At 33.8% G+C, this 20,008-nt stretch overlaps 2 protein-coding genes across 9 annotated transcripts; one reads left to right on the forward strand and one right to left on the reverse strand.

The window, feature by feature from the left end:
* Positions 1-32: 32 nt before the first annotated feature.
* LOC105143136 (rho GTPase-activating protein 44) lies at positions 33-8,703 on the reverse strand. Of its 7 annotated transcripts, XR_015546469.1 has the most exons (11): positions 7,758-8,698; positions 6,405-6,558; positions 5,074-5,374; positions 4,646-4,870; positions 4,232-4,529; positions 3,916-4,155; positions 2,974-3,791; positions 2,713-2,888; positions 2,591-2,644; positions 2,387-2,434; positions 2,256-2,305 (listed from the first exon to the last, which is right to left on the reverse strand). XR_015546469.1 is itself a non-coding variant. In XM_011051211.2 (10 exons), the coding sequence occupies exons 1-10, from the start codon at positions 7,808-7,810 to the stop codon at positions 2,003-2,005; spliced, it is 2,616 nt and encodes an 871-aa protein (XP_011049513.1). In that variant the 5' UTR covers positions 7,811-8,701; the 3' UTR covers positions 33-2,002. The 7 variants fall into 7 exon arrangements, 6 of the variants coding, with proteins under 6 accessions (XP_011049513.1, XP_011049503.1, XP_011049496.1 ...); XM_011051211.2 differs by lacking the exon at positions 2,591-2,644 and having other exon boundaries at positions 33-2,305; positions 7,758-8,701; XM_011051219.2 differs by lacking the exon at positions 2,256-2,305 and having other exon boundaries at positions 2,343-2,434.
* A 456-nt stretch (positions 8,704-9,159) lies between these two features.
* LOC105143123 (UNC93-like protein MFSD11) lies at positions 9,160-19,960 on the forward strand. 2 transcript variants are annotated; one of them, XM_087410644.1, is made up of 3 exons: positions 9,160-9,452; positions 13,899-14,023; positions 16,506-19,960. In XM_087410644.1, the coding sequence occupies exons 2-3, from the start codon at positions 14,003-14,005 to the stop codon at positions 17,796-17,798; spliced, it is 1,314 nt and encodes a 437-aa protein (XP_087266770.1). In that variant the 5' UTR covers positions 9,160-9,452; positions 13,899-14,002; the 3' UTR covers positions 17,799-19,960. The 2 variants fall into 2 exon arrangements, with proteins under 2 accessions (XP_087266770.1, XP_011049476.1); XM_011051174.2 differs by lacking the exon at positions 13,899-14,023 and having other exon boundaries at positions 9,166-9,452.
* Positions 19,961-20,008: the final 48 nt, after the last annotated feature.

The raw sequence follows: 20,008 nt of genomic DNA on the forward strand, positions 1-20,008 counted from the left end.
TGTATTGTCTTATATTACATTAATCCGCTCCATTCTAATAGAGTAAATCTTTATTTATGTACAAATAAACTCCTCTAATAGTCCATTACATTCACAGCCTAAGCACACCTTAGGTAAATGCGTGATTTGTCATTAGCTAGATTTTTATAATTCGCTCACTGTTTAATTAATATTACGAGCGATAATTGCAAAATAAGCACACAGAAAATTTGTAGAGAATGCAAGGTTTGTTATTATCGATAGCAACAATAAAACAAAAATCTAAAAAATGACAAAAAACAATGTCAATTCTTGTAATTATATAATTTAGAAGTTTCTCGTCAATATGGCTTACTGGTAAACTCTTATTTCTTACGTTTCCATAAAATATAATCATTGTTAACGTATTATATCTATCTTTTAATCAATAATACTGCATTTGCTTTTTTTAACGAATAACTATACATATTTTATCGTGTCCATTTTAATTGTAAAACAAAAATTTTATTGATTCATTGCACGAAATTTTAAACAAAAACTTTTTAACAAATATACATATTCCGAATTATTCTCGAATCTTTAATTTATTTTGTAATATGGAGATATATATTAATCTATATATATGTAATGATTGTTAACCACATGCTAATTTCTTACATTTGACAAATCTAGCATTCTCAATGAAACACAATACAATAAACTCGAGATCTTTTTCCCACATAATATAAAGTAAATTTTACTCAAAACTCCAAAAAATGGAGTAACTATCGACGCTGCTCAATTAAAATGCTGAGAATTAAAAATTTACGTATAATAATTTTTTAAAAAATGTCAAATTAAAATTTGATCTATTAATATTATATAAAAACACATAATTATGATATAATTATATGAGAATGATTGACAAATCTCTTGATATATATATATATCTTGATATATGACAAATTTCTTAGATATATATATATATATATATATACACATATATATGTACGACATATGTATATACATATGCAATCTTTCGGTCTTATTCTGATAACTCAGGATCACGAGTTTATTGCATGGAAATATACCGTGATTTAAACATGTAAAAATTAATATTTAACTATATTAAAAGTCGAATCTTAGGTATTAACAGTAATTCAGAGTCGAATGTCAAAAGTCATCAAATATAAAGCAAGATACGTTCATTTCGGCATTTTGTAACGATTAACAAACAAGCTTCACTAATAAATATCACCCGTTGATTCAATTCCAACATATTGATCATGTCGGTCATTTCGTACATTAATTCGTTTTTCAATGGACGTATCGATTACAAATTCATATTATAAGTAAAAATGTTGTTATTTAACGTTCTGCGGGTTCAAGTTTCACTCCTGTAATTATAGTTTCATGTATATTATACGCACCGAGCTTTGTGCGCTTGTTGAATGCTTACAGTGGAAATGCGAAGTGTTCTTACCCTTAAATTCGTTTTTCCTTATTCGCAATAAGTATAAAAGTCGATAATAGTAGGCTGCAAAATATTATGATCAAAATTAGATATGTTCCTAAAACAGTTTGGAAACGACATATACACGCGGCGTGTTAATAGCTGCCGAATGCAAAACGCCTTTAAAATACGTACTCGGGTCTTCCTCTCGTTTTCATACAATGGCAATTGTCAGAATGCTCTTATAAGGATTATCTTGCGAATTGGATACCGGATATAAGAAATCGTACAAATAGGGAGATCACGGAAAAAATAGAGTAACTCTGTCCGAATCTTATATCAACCTACAAAATATTCGCCACGTTTCCATTCACCGACGAATGAACGTTGTTTCTTTACATAAATACGATCACGAAGCTTTTTCAATCGATCAAAGATTTCCATTAACTTTTTATAATTCTTATTCACTTAATAGACTTCGTCAGTGACATATTGTCATGTGTAGAACTTTTTTAATCGTAATAAATCGGTGAATTCTCGAGAGTCCCGAACTCAAGATCGCAATTGTCTCTTGTATCGTATCGTGCTATGCTAGAGATTGGTACTTTCTTGATCCGATTTAGGCCGTGCAGTAGGCGGCGGTGGAGGCGGCGGTTGCGGCCTCGGCGGTCGCTGGTGAACCCTTGGTGAGGCCGGTTTCTGTTGCGGCGACTTGAGAACCGTCACCACCGTATTGGTCTGTGTTTGGACATCTATAATATTACCTTCCGATCTAGTACGTGTGTGCGCCTTCGCCTGCTGTTCACGCGGCGCGTCCGGCCTCTCGGGCTTCTCCGGGCGTTCAGCGCCATATAACGACATCGACGAGGGCCTGCTACCCACGCTTGGGCTTCTCTGCAAGTTCGAAGTTGCCGTGTTGCCAATGCTCTCGCCCGGGATGGCGTTGTTCCCCCCACGCACTTGTATTATACTGACCTGCTGTTTGTCCACGGAATACACATGAGCTCGTTCCAGCGTTAAAAGCTGTAGACGATTTAAAAGAAAAGAAGACTTAGAGTTTCATTATAAATTATTATTTAACGAAATACATAACAAAAAATGCCATTAGGAAGCAAATATGTACGCGTGAGAAAGCTTCAGATCAATTGCGGTGCAGCTTTTATTTCACATATAGCTTACGTTATCTCAAAATGTAATATCCAGGCAGTGTTATTTGTTGTCCACCCGTAGTAACTACATTTATAAATAATTATCATATATCTATACAGATAAAACTTTAGCTGCGCTAAATTATTACTCACCCCCGGATCGGTTTCTAGATTATCATTAGTGGAACGTGGCTGTTGCCTCATAAGACTCGACGGACGAATTAAGCCGGGTGGTCGCTCAGGTATCGCCGGTTTACTGCTTATTCTTTCATTCGATGTTACATTCGTATTACTCTCTAGCTTTTTACGTAATTCGACTCCTTCTTCTGCTACAATTAAACAGATATCATTATAATCAAATAATATTTTATATTAATATTTTATATCAAAATAATATTTTAAGAAATATTTTACCTGTTGTGTTATGCACGATATTCGTTATACTTCTCGGTGCTGCGATCGGTCTTTTTCTTTCTAATGTGCTTGGTTTCTCTGTAGGCACTGGTTTTGGTTTCTGCACTATAGTTTCATTATGCTCCATTTCTGGATAGAGGTTAATGTTGCTAATTATTTTAGCAACACTTGTACTATCGGATGAGTTTCCATTTGGTTTCTCCTTTGCACTCGATACATTTACTTTTGCATCGCATTTCTGCTGTTCTTGGACATTTTTGTCTGCTTCATTGTAATTGAATACTTCACTTTGGTGAACGACGGTTTCCTGCAATCGTTCAGGATTATCGGTAGAATGAACATCCGTCGAAATCAATTCTGAGATCGACTGTGATTTCGATTCCGTCTCCGAATGCTTCTCTTGTATATCTCGTTTTTCCACATTGCTTTCGTGTCTTATCAATTCGATATTCACTTCGTGCTTTTGACCTTTATACGTTGCTCGATTCAGAGTGGACGTCAAGGCTCTCGGTGGTTTGTCTGGTGTCGGTGGAGGTTTGTCATGTCGATCTGGGGTATTGCCGCTTGGCGGTGTTGGCGCTAGTTTATTCTTTCGACGTGCTGCTGGTTTCGGACTGCCTTGCGTTGGACTTTCGCCGTGATCACTAAGACTACTGTTAGATACACAGCGACGCATGCCGACAAGCTGATGTTCTGTATCATTGATGATGCCCCAAAGATCGCGATCAAAATCCACTTCGCCGGGGAAGAACCAATCTGCATACGTAACTAATTGGTCTACTATAAGACTAGAGTTGTTTGCTGTACTCATGTTCATCCTGTAAACATAACAGAAGCATGAGCAGTTTTTCTATCAATAATGTGTTAATCATTCATTAAAGTGTTCTAATTCTAACACACACACACACACACACACACACACACAAAGAAAGAATTGCTTACACTATTGTATTTGTATCCTCTTGTGGACTCCAAATTAGATTTGGTGCGATGACGATAGCGATGTTTTGCGGCGTCATTTTATTTACATCTTGATTCTTCGTGAGAACAGCTAGAAACTTAATTAAAAACCGCAAGTTTTCCAGGTTCACCGGTGGTAACTTATGTAATACTTCCCAAAGAGCTCGTAATCTCATATCACTGTGTGAGATTTTTACAGCAGCCATCCATTCAGGATACAATCTGATGTATAATCATAGACATTATATTATTATACGTACAGTGATAATTATTGATATTGATTGGGTATAATACTTACTTGTACGTCAATAAAGGCTCTGGTAATTCCCGTAAGTATGATTTCAATGCGCCGGCAATAACATGTGGATCTTTGTATTCAAGAGCCGTTGTTAAAGTAAGACAGCAGGCGTCCAGACTTAATTTGATTCGTCGTGATTTCGAGGCGGCGCCAGCTATTCTGAAAAGACCTTCCTCCTCTATACCCAGACGCAGTAACGCGGATACACACAATTGTATGGGCAGTGCGATTTTTCTGTTTGTAACTCTAAGATGCTCTTCAAGAGGATATCCATAAACAGGTTTCATTTCATTGTCATCTGTAATTGTAATTGTAGTATAAGCATCTTTCGCTTTTATTTACGAGTTGTATCAATTTGCTTGATTTTACTATATAAAAGGATTTTTATAATTTATAATTTAACTTAAAACTTACTAATATAGCATTCCAATCCAGGTATAAGATCTTCAAGACAATGCAATGCACTTTCATGATATGCTCGTTGAAGTTTTACATACTGAATAATCGTCTGAGCTAATTCAGTCTCACGTGACATGAGCTGGAACATCTCTGCTGCCAACTGATCTCGGCATTGCTCAACTTTCGATTCGGCATCTTCTAATTCTTCTCTCAAGTTTTCTATCTTTGTTGCTCCTGGGCCTATATAAAATGTAACATAAACTTTAGCTATTTTAAATAATAATTTTTCAAAGCAATAATTTTTCTAGCACATTTCAAAATCTTTATAAATCGCTTTGTATATGTAGAATAAATTAAAAGAATTTTCTAATAATATATAAATATAATATAATATATATATAATATAATAATCAAATAAAACAAAGAAAAAAACAAATCATTACCAGTATTAAGTTTACTATGACTAAGTTTAACTGCTTGAAAATATCTCGTTCTGGCACTGTCCATATCCATAGTAAGACGATGCAGATTTCTCTTATGCTTCAATATATTTGGTACGTCAGTGTCTAAAATATGTTGCAGCGGAGTAGCCACATATTGTTCGACTTTAGCCTCGTGTTCCATGGCTTCGTTAGCCAGTGACATCTGCACTCGTCCACATTCTACTAGCGCAAAACTCATGAGGCCATCCTCGCCGGCATTCTCCAACATAGTTTGCCCGAGTACATACTCGGGGCATTTTTTCTAAAAAATAAAGGTTTAGCATATTAGCAATCATTTAATGAATTTTAGAATGAAAACAATAAATATAAAGAGTCTTTAAAGAAGTAATCTTACCTAGAACTTGAAAAAAACATTAATTTTTTTACATTCTTTTAATATTTAGATTCTCCAAAAAAATAAGTTCTAGTTCTCTTCATATATATATATATATATATATATATATATATATATAAAAGCTTTTAACGAAATAATAACTATGTAGGTATTTTTAAGTTGTAAAGTACAAACATCATTTAATATGCTTTGTTAATGTGCTCACACAAAAGTAACTACAGAGGGTTTGTTGTTCGACATTGATTAGAGATAAACTTTTGTTTTTTATTGTAATTGTATTTAAAATTTTAAACACGTTTTTCTCAAAACATACTTTTCAAATCGGTTGACATGATTTCTCAGAAACTACCGAACCTATTTCGATTTACACTTTTATGTACAGATAAAATACACGCCTATTTATGACACGGAATATTGTCATTATCTATAAATGAATTATCTTTCATAAATATTAAAACCAAAATTTTATTTAAAAATCGATACTGGCCTTAAAACCAAGTCATTTTAACAATTTGCAATATTTATCCCAATTTAGACTATAGGCACAATTCATAATAATGAATAATCCTTTTAAATTTTTTAATTCAATTACGTTAGAAAGCTACATGTCAATCACCGATGTTTTTTAACATTTTGTTTCTGAGTTTACATAACATAATAACATAATTAATATACATTTAATCATATCAAAATTTATATATAGATATATAGATTTTATATATAGATTTTACAAATAAAAATAAATAAAAATAAATTTAAATATGTACAAGTAGATGTGTAAAAGAAACAGCTATTTTCTTAAAAAAATTATCAAAAATAAGCCATATATCAACACTCCGATATTGCAATAACGATTGCTAGTTGAGTTTATTAAATATAGTCTAAATTTTATACTTAAATTCTAATCTAAATTCTTAAATACGATTTTTCTATTTACCAAGCGTTTCTCCTTAAGAGCCGGATCTTGAGTGATAGTTTGATTCGGTGGATTTCCAAGTCTTTTGCTGAGACAGGTGAGAGCTGCTCTAATCTGTTCAACATGTTTGTCAGCAGCCACTAAATCATCTGTTAGCACCTCCGTTTTACCAGATCTATTCACATGAAAAATAAACTTTCACTAAGATATTGTACATTTGATAACAAGTCTTATCTTTTATCTTTTTTGAAGTCTATTTTATCACTTTTAATCTATCCAATATCCATGTAATTAATTTCAAAGTCTATTTTGGAATATCTTTTGTTCAAGATTATCTCAATATTCTCTATTAAAACATGATCTGTCGACAATTCAGATATATTATCTCCAACAAGAAAAAGATACGTCTAGTTAATCAGATTCAATTTGTTTTTATAACAATAGCATTTAATTATATCTTAATTGCTCATGAAGAAAGAATAAAGCTTAGCCTGTAAACAGCCAAATCAAATGCAGCCAATAATGTTTCCCATATTAGAATGTTTTTCAACTAAAGATATAGTTGACGCACACGTAACACTGTAGATGTACATTTGTATCATTTGCTGAAAAATACCCTCATATTGCTGGAAAGCATCTATAGATGCCACAATGTATTAGTAAATCATTTTATTAACAAATAACAAAAGGATATAATGATTCACTGTAGAAGCTTTTTCTTTGGAGATACAAGTCAACATGAGTATCGTTCTGTCTTTTGTTACTTATGGAGTATCAAGAAATAGAATGAATTTGTGTATGTTGATTTGTGTCAATAATATTTGTTTCTACCAATGTAGGCTAATTTCAATTTCAATTCAACTCACTTTCCATCTTTTTCTAATTCTTAGAACTAGAAAAAAAAAGAAAAGTTAATTGGACCAAAATTAAAATTAAACTACATTGGTAGAAACAAGTATTGACACAAATCAACATATAAACTTTATTCTTCTGTTTCTTGATATTCCATAAGTAACAAAGATAGAATGATACTCATGTTGACTTGTGTCACAAAATAAAAAGTACCTACGGTGAATCATTATACCCTCGTTGTTTGTTAATGTTAAACAAAAAAATAAAATGATTCACTGTGATACACTGTGGCGTTCATAGATACTTTTCAACAAGAGACACAGACGACACAGTATAATACAGTGAATCATTACATCCTTCTTGTTTGCGAACATTAAACAAAGAAGTGATCACTATGTGTGTTACACTACATCTGTTGCTCGAAAGAATCATGTGTCTTTTTTCAGAAAGAAGATAAACAGATAAAATTAGGAGAAATGGAAAATGGTGATGCAGACTAGCGATTTTAGCTGACTCAGCTACCTAGAGAAGGTCTGATCGGCAAGCTGCTTCACCCGGAAAAACTGCTTCTTCATGGTTGGCTGGGTGGTCTCGACACTCGAGCAAAATCACGGCGACCTGTCGTCCAGATCCCACAGGTTTTTCACACACCGACGCCTTACGACTCACGCTCACGCTCGTACATCCCTCCGTAACTCCCTCACCGTGTTCTTCTTCTTCTTCTTCTTCTTATCCCCTTGGCTTTCCAACCTCACTGCCGTGTTCGCGCGGTACCAGTGGAAGAGCGCGGGGCGGGCAGCTGGGAGGGTTCTTCGTGTCGCGACAAGGGCGGACGTCCGTCATAATGTTTGCATGATGATCTCACAATCGGTGATGAGGATCGACGCACTCACGGCCGATCGGTTCTCGCGCACCATCGATGATAAAAATCTGCCGATAAAAGTTCAAGCCAGCGCCTTCTTGCACCCGGTCACGACGAAGGGTTAGGTGAATCTAGTCAGCAGTCTCAGTCTAGTCTAACTTTGTCGTCTCTCTCGTTGTCTTTCTTACTCCACTCTTTGTGCACTCTCCCTCTTTCTCTAGATTATAATAGATGAGTGAACCAATGTCCATTCACGTCGGGGAACGTTCCGATGCCCGGCAACGTCATATAAATCGGGGTTGGCGAGGTGTAAAGTATAAGTATCGATAGAACCGTGGCGCTCTTACGTCATGTCGGTCGAGCGTTTTAAGCGTCCTCTTCGTCAGGAAACACGGTGAATCGCGGTTTACTTCAATCTGCTCAACACACACAATCGGCCTGAAGCTCGCCGCATCAGGCGACCGCCTCCCCGCGACTTATATTGTTCTTTTTGCTTCGCTTTCTTTTTTTCTTTCTTTCATTCTCTTTTGTCGAACTAGTCGAACTCCTTCTGCGATAGCACGACGGCACGGTTGATGATCCATCAAACCCGCGCAAAAGTCGCTCGCGTCCAATCTCGCCTTTGAGACTCACCCAAGATCGATCGATCGATCGATAGCTTTATCTCCTCTAATGCCCGTTTTCCAATGTAGATTAACTTTAATCATAGTTTAACTTGCCGTTTATCTTTTTCTAGTCCTGAAAATTAGAAAAAGATAAAAAGTGAATTAAACCGAGATTAAAGTTAATTTTACATTGGTAGAATTGGGTATAAAACCATTATCACATTAATAATTATACAATTGTGATTAGTAATTGATAATTATTTTTTTTAATCCCGCAAATCCCAATCGTGTAATCGCTAGCGTGATTACGACCGATTACTTCATATCGAACGGAACTCGATAGTCGATCAAGAATCGAGAGCGACCTATCGATCGATAGATCTCGCGCGATTCGTTGCCAACTTCACGATGTCAGATGTTTTTTTTTATCAATGCGTATTTGCGCAGGCGGCTGCGCAGGTAACTGTATGGATGTATGTATAATGTTGTGGTTCGCAGTCGCGCGGTTTCCCCTTTACCCATGTGGCGATCTATCAACAGTATCGGAGTCGTCGAGGAGTAGACTGCTTCGAGACCGCGCGTGAAACGCAAATCACTCTCGTGTCTTACACGCGACAGGTACATACACGACAATACCGTGAGGATCGTCCCGCGACTGTAATCATGGATCGAGCCTTTTTAAACGTAATGATCCTCAGCTGGGGATTTATGCTGGTTTTCACGGCATTTCAAACGATGGGCAATATAGAGGTGAGTGATAACATTGCACGTGAGTGTTTTTCATATTATCATTATTATTCATACTATCGCTTGCGTCGGCGCGCACTTCCGTGTTTTACTTTGCGTAGGCCGCGATAATTGAAGGTTGAGAAATTCGAAGAGGAGCCCTTTGGAGTAAATCTATTGACTGAGCCCTTCGGAATAAATATATTGAATTTCACGATTGAACGAAGTTGGACACGTGAAGGTTACACTGTTTTCTTCTTCGAGGAAGAATTAATTCCCCGACGTTCTTCATGCGTTCGTTTCCAAAAACAAGTGGCGTTTTAATGATGCAGCAAGTAGAGAGCAAAGTTTCTATAGTCTTTTACAGCAAGCGGAAAGCGCGTCATATCAGCGAACGTTCAGTGAATAATCTATTAGTGAATTCGGTCACTCGCGTTACATTGAATCAGTGCATATTGAAGGCTGCTTTATATAAAGTTATCTAAATGCATTTATACTATTATTTATTATAAATTAACTTTAATTTCGATTTAACTTATTTTTTATCTTTTTCCAATTCTAAAAATTAAAAGATAAAGAATAAACTAAAATTAATCTACAGAAATGAATTTAGATCTGTTTTTTATATATCTAAGCTGGAGAGAAAAACTACACTTCAGAACTTGAAGTGAAATAATATGTACATATTTTATATTTCATTGAAAAAAAAAGAAAGTTCTACTCCAGTCCGATACAGGAATAAAAACAAATTCTGTTAAATAATGTGACAATATCTTTACTGCGTATAATTTAACCGTTTAATAAAAGTTAAATGTAAAAACATAAATATTTTAAGTCTAATTTCACCATTATAAAATTAACTTTATAATCTCGATTCAATTAATTCTTTATCTTTTTTTAATTCTAAGAATTTATATCTTTTAATTTAATTTATTGTTTATTTTATCTTTTTCTAATTCTTAGTGAAATCGAAATTAAAGTTAATTTTACATTGGTGAAACCAGGCCTAAAGTATTTATATGTTTTTATATTTAATTTTGTTCATTTCATGTATGCTTTTAGTAAATAAATCGTAAGAATTTTGAACAACGTTTTCCTGACAATTCCAATGTTTGAACGTGGAAGAATATTATTTACATGATCTTTCATTCAGTCTGACGTAGGCAGAATCGGATTAATAGTATGATTGGATAATGCTAGGCGATCAGCGTCGAGAGATCCCTTTTTTAACTAATTTAAAGTGAAGAACTCCATAGCATCCTAAGCGTTCAAACACGAGCGATTTGTTTGAATTGCTTTCGTTTTTCCGCACGTGCCCATATTATCGGAGAACGGAAACGCTCGAAATGAGAGAGTGGACATGATTTAATTTATGCCCGTTCTATCAATACATATTGACATTAATCTCGATTTAATTTACTTTAAAGCTAAAGAGTTGAACCAGGATCAACTCCTAGTTTCAAATTTATTATATAATCATATTATATAATCATATTATTTATATATCAATTAATGATTAAAAAGATGTAAAAAATAAAAAATAAATTTTTGTAGGAAAAAGATTTTACATTAACAGTAGCTATCAAATATCAGAAAAGTTTTTAAATAAAATATTAATAACACAATAAATTACATTTTGAGTCAAATAGACCTATTGAGTCAATATACTTGAACAGATTAACAGAGTCAAAAGTTAATTTATATCGATAGAAATGAATATTAGAAAAAGAAAGAAACAAAAAGAATGAAGAATTAATTGCTAGGTATCGAAGAATATTTGATTGCTGTGAAGCAAATGAAATGTTCGTATTAGTCTAGAAGTTCTAGAAAGTACACGGATCAGGACATCGTGTGATTAGTCGCAGTTTAGAAAGTAGCAACAAAAGACAAGGAGCTAACCGGTCACGATCGCCGTAAGCGCGAGACTGGAACGCCTTTAAATTATACGGTATCATTATCGATTACTTTCGGCATGGCGAAACTGGCGATCTGTGAAATATTCGTGTTATACAATTTTTCTCCAAGAGTCAAAAAATATCTTGGTGAAACCTAAAAAGATTCTTTTACGATATCTTAACCGTGGAGAGGAAAAATATAAATATATAAAACATAAATATATTGTTTTTATAAAGTTCTGTCGCTACACCAAAAGCACGACTTTGAAGTATCTACAATTTAGTAGAGTAAACTTCAAGTTTACAGATTTGAAAATAATTTTGTTGGACTATTTGTTCTTTCTGTATATGATAAGAACACTTCTTTCTCTTTTCTTATCTTTCATATTTAACAAATAAATATATTTATATTTTTACCTCTATGATTTTGTTGGATTTTTTTTTGTCTCATTTTTTAATAGTTTTAATATTTCATCATTCTCCTGCGTTATCTTGTTTGCGCGATTTGATTGTTCCTGAGGATATCATTTCAGGATCTAATGACATATTTTTGTCTTCACTCAGTCATCTTGCATAACATTTGTTGCTATAGTCTTCTGAATTTCATATCACTATATGAAACAAAACTTACATAATATATTTTATTTTGTATTCCGCGCGATATCGCAAGTATAATCTGGGAGTGCGCGAAAATTGCGTTCTGGTAATTAAGCTATTGGTAACGTCTGTCAGTCATTTCTGCCATTATCTCCGTAATTCAAAAGTATCTTTGGATATGTGCGAAATTTTTAACAAACGTGCAGTGGAATAATTGATCAGCGCGATACAACGATCTTTGTTTACTCGCGAATTCACTGGCCGCTAACAATATCACGTCCGATTAGTTCACAAAAGTTGCAGATGTAGTTTAGATTACTGGTGCTTTCAGAGTTCTACAATAATATTCTTTTCTTCTTAAGTTTTTATAAATATTTTAAGAGAAAACGAAAGAATCGTAACTGTGAGAAGAAAAATTCAGATATATTGAATAATTAATCAATATTTATGCAATGAAAGAGTCAATTACGAAGATTTCAAAATGACTTCAGAATGATAATATTTTGTAATCACGCTGACCTTTTAAAATATATTCGTCTTGATAAGTTTTCTACCAGTATAACTCGAGAATTTAAAATTAAATGCCTCTGTTGTTATCTAATTTCAAATTAATTATCCTTAATACTGTATGAAATTTCTCTTTGTTTAAATAAGTTTTAACAATTAATAAAAAATTACAGTTATTTGTGCTAATTACAAATGCTTATAAATATTGGATAATTCTGATCGACTTATCGGATTTTTCTTATGCGAAAATTTTATATTATCGTATTGATAGCCTTATTTTGCTCGTTTAATCGCAAAAAGTTCATCTATTTGTTACGTCAGATTTTCAAGAACTGAGATATTAATTTCTTCTTTTAAAGATCTTGAAGATATTAATCCTCGATTAAAATTTCATGATTACTATCGATATTCTTGCAACGTATAGTATACTAAAAGTTCACCATCCTTTTTTGTAATAATTAAATCGCATTGATTTTTTTCGGACTTTGTTATCTCGGACTTTATGAAAATAACATTTCTTAACTTTGAGCTAATTCGATATCAATTTTCAGTGATATTGCATTCTGCTAGATTGCAATCGAGTCATTATCATATAATGGAGATTGCCTGAGATTGTCCGTCGATCGATGACGTCGACACGTCGTCATCGTAGTCTAATCGTAATTGATTAAATTATATGAAATATTCAATTGGAAAGAAATGGTATTACATTTTTGTAAACAAAATTTCTTTTTTGTACCTTTAATCGCCTAAATAATTTCGGAATGTACTAAAACTGTGAAACATTAAAAAACGTTATTAGTAAATAAACAACATTTTGGATTTGTTATTGCTTACGTTATTGTCTTTTACTGTAATTGTATGACCGATTCGCTTACATCTTACTGCCTTATATTTTTCTTTATGTATTATGGTTCTTAAAGACTCTAACGATAAGAAGATGCAGGATCCTTCTATCTATTATATCGAAGTTCTGGAAACAGACCGCTGACTTCGCTGAAGTGGTGAAAGAGAAAGTTTACCAACACAAAACGAAATTCATCCTAGATATGCTCGATAATTGTATCCACCGAAACCTGTCGGAAACCGACGCAACCGGTTCCCACCGAATTCACTTTACGCTTCATGCGCCCTTCGCCGTATCGCGATTCATCGAGGGTCACAATGACTTTGAATTCTCGAAGAATTTTCCTCGTTGGATGAGATAACGTCGTCAAGATAATTCATTACTTTTGAAAAATTCTCGATCTTCGATAATGCGCTCAGAGAAATACAGGGTTGGCCATATTCGACGGAAAGATGTTTTTTTTTTCAATCATGGGAAACGTCGTTACTCGATCTAACATCTCTGTCAAAAGTTACAGTGTTTGCCAGATCTTTCCGTCGAATATGGTCAACCCTGTATCTAAAATAGAATGTCAGTTTTATTTTAGTACTGCAGCCGTACAACGCAGTCTCCTTTCACTTTTAGGCACGTGAATGCAAGAGACAGGAGGAGGAGACGTCATTAAACAACATCAGTTATCTGTGCGACAACACGTTCAGTAGTTTAAGGAAATAGACTTGAACTCACAAATGGACGTTGCTGATAAATATGTAATTAACTGAAAAATATGTTTTGTGTCCGCAAATTACTGCAATTTACATCATAATGACTAAGAAAAATCATTAATAGAGTATTGTAATGGATATATTGTGAAATTAAAATATACTCATTACAATACCCTTAAGAAAAAGTGTTTTAATATACTGATTAACTGTTCAGTAACTGAGAATATTTCATCAGTTACTGGTGAAATATCATCAGTTATTGAATGGTCAGTATATTGAAACATTTTTTCCTAAGAGTATTTTATTAAAATATATGTGACTGAAAAAAATTAGGATGCTCTCGCAGATAATGTACTCTTTTATATCTAAAACATATATATATATATATATATAGCTAAATAATAAAAATATTTATTTACTAAAAAAACATTCTTTGAAAAATATAGATAATAGTCTATTCAAACGATATTTGTAATATCTATCTATTTCTACAGACTTAATAAACAAAATTACAAATTTAGGATTGTTGTTACATTTTTAATAATATATAAATTGAATTTATTTTTAATAGAATAAAATTGTTTTATTAACGTGTAAATACAATTATTAAATACGATGCGTTCCAGATTCGTAGTAATTTTTTTATCTCTTACAGATTATTTTCTGTACGAAATCGCATCGGAGACAATAACGTAAACGTTATGTAAACATCTATGTAATCTTGCAATACCACTATAGATCTTATCGATTGTCGTTATCAACTGTGAATACCTCTCTGACATCGAATTAAAAAAAAATGAGGCTACAAAGATATTTGTCAGAGAAATTGTTTTCTTACCAAAAGGCTCGCTTGTTTGTCATTATCGCCTATTGACAACTGCTATCTTGACATAGAACGCTGTATTTACGCGAATACGATAAACATAGTTAGTAAACTATAACACTTCAAATATTTATCGAACCTAAAAATATTTAATGAATCTATTTAACTTATTTAAGCAAATATATCTATATATTTTGCTCCACTGCATTTTAGAGAAATATAATAGAATCGCTAAAGATATATTTCTTTTTATGTTAGCATTTACTTGAACTTACGGTTTATAACAATGTTTAATATTATGCGCAAAAAAAAAACAGCCAACGAAATGTTAAATGTCAAATCACAAATAATGATATGATTGATGATTTTCAATAACGAGAAGATGTGAAATAATTTGATCAGAAATACGACGTAAAATAGGATATACTATACTTTCCTATATGTGAAAGTGTAGTTGAAACTACACTGACAACATATACGTTTGACGTTTGACCGATTCGCTCCTAATACGATAGTGATGATAGGTGAAATCATGAATAACACGAACATGTTATATTACGAATTTTTTGAACTAAAATTGATTAGATTAATTATAATACACATTAGTAATCCTCATTTGCTTTAATAAATTTGTTGTACACATCTGCAGTTTTCTTATTGAAACTATACTAATATTTCTGTGTGTGAAGCTTGTCTTATTTTAAAAATAAGCACAAGCGATATCTCTAATCTGATAAATTCTGTCTGGAATTTTATGCATCCTTTTTTTTTAAAGATAAAATCGTAAATCGTCAACAGAACTGTTTCCTTTTATATTGATAATTAATATGCAGTTCTTGCTCATTAAATCTAGACATTCCTAATTCTTCCTAATAACAGCGTACTCGTAATAAGGAAATATAAAGCAATATTCGTTCCTACATTGATATTTTGTGGTTATCCTTGACTAAGGTAAATATAATCCAGTTTTTATAGTTTCTATAAATACAGAATAACCAGTTTGAATCCTAAAAGAGAATGCCGGAACTGGCGATACAATTCACATTCTGATGCTTCGCCTTTTATTAACGTTCTTCAATTTCTTATCTGATTTAATCACTTTCCATTTCTCTACCACCACCATTGCTACAGTACCATTGTCCGAAATATTTTTCATGTCACTATTTAATAAAACTAAAACAAAACATATTATGTATCAACTTTATTTTAATATAGTTTTTATTAATCTAATTTTATATTAGGTGTAGTAAAAAGAAATCCATTATTTTTCCAATAGATGGCTTTAGTAATCTGTATTTCGCGAAAAATAATGGATTTCTTTTTACTACATCTAATATAAATGATAGAGATTTTTTATGTTCAACTAAATTCAATATAATTCAAGGAAAAATCTCTCTCTCTTTCTCTCTCTTTCTTTCTCTCTCTCTCTCTCTCTCTCTCTCTCCTAAATTAATTAGGAAATGTGCTTAAAATAAAAATTCTGTAACAAAGTTTAACATGGAAGAAAAATTATCTGACATGAGTGCGGCTAGTATCAATTGGCATTTTCAAGTTATTATGAATAGTTGTTCAACCGACCCTGCATACAACACAATAGAAACTCGATGAAATATCGTTAAAAGTATATGAAACATTATTACAGAAGCGAGAAATAGCATATTAGAAGTATATTGATCTTCTTGCATCGATCTCTTTTGTTTACAGAAAACTGTCTTGAACAGCATCTCGGACGAATTTGAAGACTTCCATGGTAATGCTTATGTCAGCCTGGCCATAATCTATGCTGTGTTTGCGACCTGCAACTGGTTAGCACCATCCTACATTTCCGCGACAGGGCCACGGATAGCGATACTTACAGGTGCCTGTTGTTATGTCCTGTTCATCGCCTCGTTCTTCTGGCCGCATGATGCCCTGTTGTATACCATGTCCGCTATCGTCGGGATCGGCGCCGCTTTGATGTGGACCGGCCATGGACAATACCTGACGGAAAACAGTGATAACGAGACAATGTCACGAAACGCCGGTATATTTTGGGCGATTTTCCAGACATCGCAGTTCGCCGGCAATTTGTTCGTCTTCTTCATCTTCACAAAGTCTAAAATTGACAAGGAGCAACGAACAATCGTATTCAGCGTGCTAACTGGCCTCGCAGTAGTTGGTACTGGGGTACTACTCGTACTGAGAAAATCGCCACAGAAGTTGTTGCTGGGTGAGGCTGAGGGGGTATCTAACGCCGACAAAGAATTACGCCTACCGGAACCAAGGCGTGAGAAACCGCTGCTGGCTGCATGGAACGCTTTCGTGGATGCAATTAGGCTCTCCCTCACGTCGAACATGCTGCTACTATCATTGACGTTTATTTATACAGGTCTTGAGCTTACTTTCTATTCCGGTGTGTATTCTAGCAGCATTGGCTTCGTGAAGGCATTGGGTGAGGATCGTAAGAAATTGGTGGGACTATCCGGTATCTTTATTGGTGTCGGCGAAGTCGTGGGCGGCGCGGTCTTCGGCATTCTCGCGTCCAAGATATCCCGTAAGTGCGGTGGCTGGCCAGTGATACTCACCGGTCTGACTGTGCATCTATTCGCCTTCATCAGCATCTTCCTGAATCTACCAAATGATGCGTCGTTCAAGGACACAGACAACGTGGGCTACATTGAGACATCAAAGATCCTCGCATTGGCAGGCAGTCTTGCCCTCGGTTTCGGTGACGCCTGCTACAATACACAGGTCTACTCGTTGCTGGGCGTCCTGTTCGCTAACGAGAGCGCGTCAGCCTTCGCTCTCTTCAAATTCTGTCAATCTGTCGCAGCGGCTATTAGCTTCTCGTACAGCACTGAGGTGGGATTGTATGTACAACTCGCGGTGCTACTCGTGGCTATATTCATTGGTACGGGGGCCTTCTGCTATGTCGAATACAAAGTAAAAAAATCGAAGAATGAATCCCCACAGGAAATTGATCCAGCGTTGGTTGATGCCACAAGCGGTGAAGATTGATAAGGCTAGTTAAATGCAAATTCTTTAGATTGCAAAGATACATAGCGAGTTCGAATGCGAATGAAGTGTGCGCTGTGAAAGCTCTCGAGAAATAACATCGTGGAACATAAAAAATTACGTTAAAAGTAAAACAACTCACGGTAGCTTGAATGAACGTTAACGCACATTATTTTAGCATATTAACGATAAGATTAATAAGATATTTTTGCAAATATTGAATGATGTATGAATCCTTCTATAATTGAAGACTCTTATATTAGCATATCTCAAATAAAAAGCAGTCGAAAATATTAATTGCGAATTGCGAGTTTTTTCGTGATTTTTGTTTTTCAAAATGCTAATGTAAGAAGCCTTATTATACCAAGCTCAACAATGAGTGCTTTCCATTTGATGACACAAGCATCATTTTATCCTTCCTGACATTCAGAGAGTGGCAAAGATAGAACGACACTTGTGTCGACTTGTATCATCAAATGGAAAAGCATCTAATATTGTATGAGCGATTAGATAAAGAGGACATCCAGAAATATATTTTCCGTCGAATGTTATAGTCTTCCAGTGTGTATATATATACATGTATATTTCTCAATCTCTATTTCGGAATAATTGTGTTTTAGATATTCCCTCCTTCAAAGCAATCTTTATATATGCAAGTATGCCAAACGTATTTATTGGCGTCAATGTTCCCATTACGCTGAAATGTTGCATCATTCACAGCTGAAAGAACGCTGCCTTGAAGACATTGATCTAATTTATTTTCTTTCAGACACCCGATATTGTTATATTAGAATGCAAGGTTTTCATCTTAATGAGGGATATAATTGATATAATTTTCTTTTTTTCATTTACTCGAAAACTGTGTAAGTTTGCTTTGCATTCATTGCAAGCTTCTTTATATAAGTTCTAATTATGTATGTTTGACTACGAAATCACGTTTGTTTTAGGTGATTTTCGCACCAGTTTTGCAATGCACTGCGATTTTGTGACTAACTAGTCTGTAACATGAGTCCACCACAAAAAAACTCGCGTTTAACTAGTCCATAACGCAGTATATCGACTTTACGTCTGATCGTATGTATATGCGTGTGTACACGAGTGAATATGCATGTGTGTGTGTGTGTGTGTATGCGTGAATGTGGGCGCACAACAGTACGTGACATTTACAGCTCGAAACTCGATTGAATTGTCCGAGATCAGACTTAAGGATCTTGTTCCTTCGTTGATCAACGTTTGCTTCAAGTGTCGCGATGAATAGATAGATTAACTGCGACATGCATATAAGATGTATTAAAAGTCGGACACTTTCCTCGCAATTTCTAAACAAGAATCAAAGCTGTAAAACACATAAGAAAAGTTAATAGGAAATAAAAAATCGTATCTTGATATCTAGTTGAAAATCGCATTGAATTGAAGTCACAAAATGACACAGATTTGCTGTTAAAATAAAGTTTTAAGATAACATTTTAAAATGATTAATAAAATAATTTATAAAATCTTTTTCGTCAAAATCTAATCGTGCGGCTTTTGAAACATCTTGTATGCATTGTAATACCCACGCATTTTATTCTTCGTATGTTATTTGATCATGAAATATATGTTTTGTGTTGAATATATGTTTTGATAATAGATGAGTAGAAATATATAGTCAATGATGATTAACTATTCTCTTGACAATCAAAATTCTATTGAAGACATTGTACTAATGAATATGTATACGAGACATCGTGATACTTTTAGAGAACGCATTCCTGCCTCCATAATTTTCGCAAAGAGAAAGGGGATTTCGTGTAGTATCTCTTATGCATATTACAGTCTATTACATTCCGTAACATACATGTGCGTGTTTGTACATTATAGAGTATTTTTTTTGTACATAAGAATTGCTTCTTGGATGTGTACCTGAGAAAGATCACATTCTATTTTAAAAGCACGTACAATGTATGATCAAGCTCCGATCATGTATGATCAAGCAAGAATGATCATTATTGTTTTTAATCGATTTTTAGTCTATACGCAAAATTTTATGAAATATATATATATGTTTATACGAATTTATGATAATAAATTAATATACAATATAATGTATATATGAGATTGAATAATGTTATAAATGACGATGACGTATGATTGTTGTTAGCAAATATATTTATATTATAAAAGTATTTGTACTTTTTGATTTCCCGATAATTTGTCGTAAAATTCTTTAATAA

Source organism: Acromyrmex echinatior, chromosome 10 (assembly GCF_024713525.1).
Source record: "Acromyrmex echinatior isolate Ae372 chromosome 10, ASM2471352v2, whole genome shotgun sequence".
NCBI classification, from domain to species: Eukaryota; Metazoa; Arthropoda; class Insecta; order Hymenoptera; family Formicidae; genus Acromyrmex; species Acromyrmex echinatior.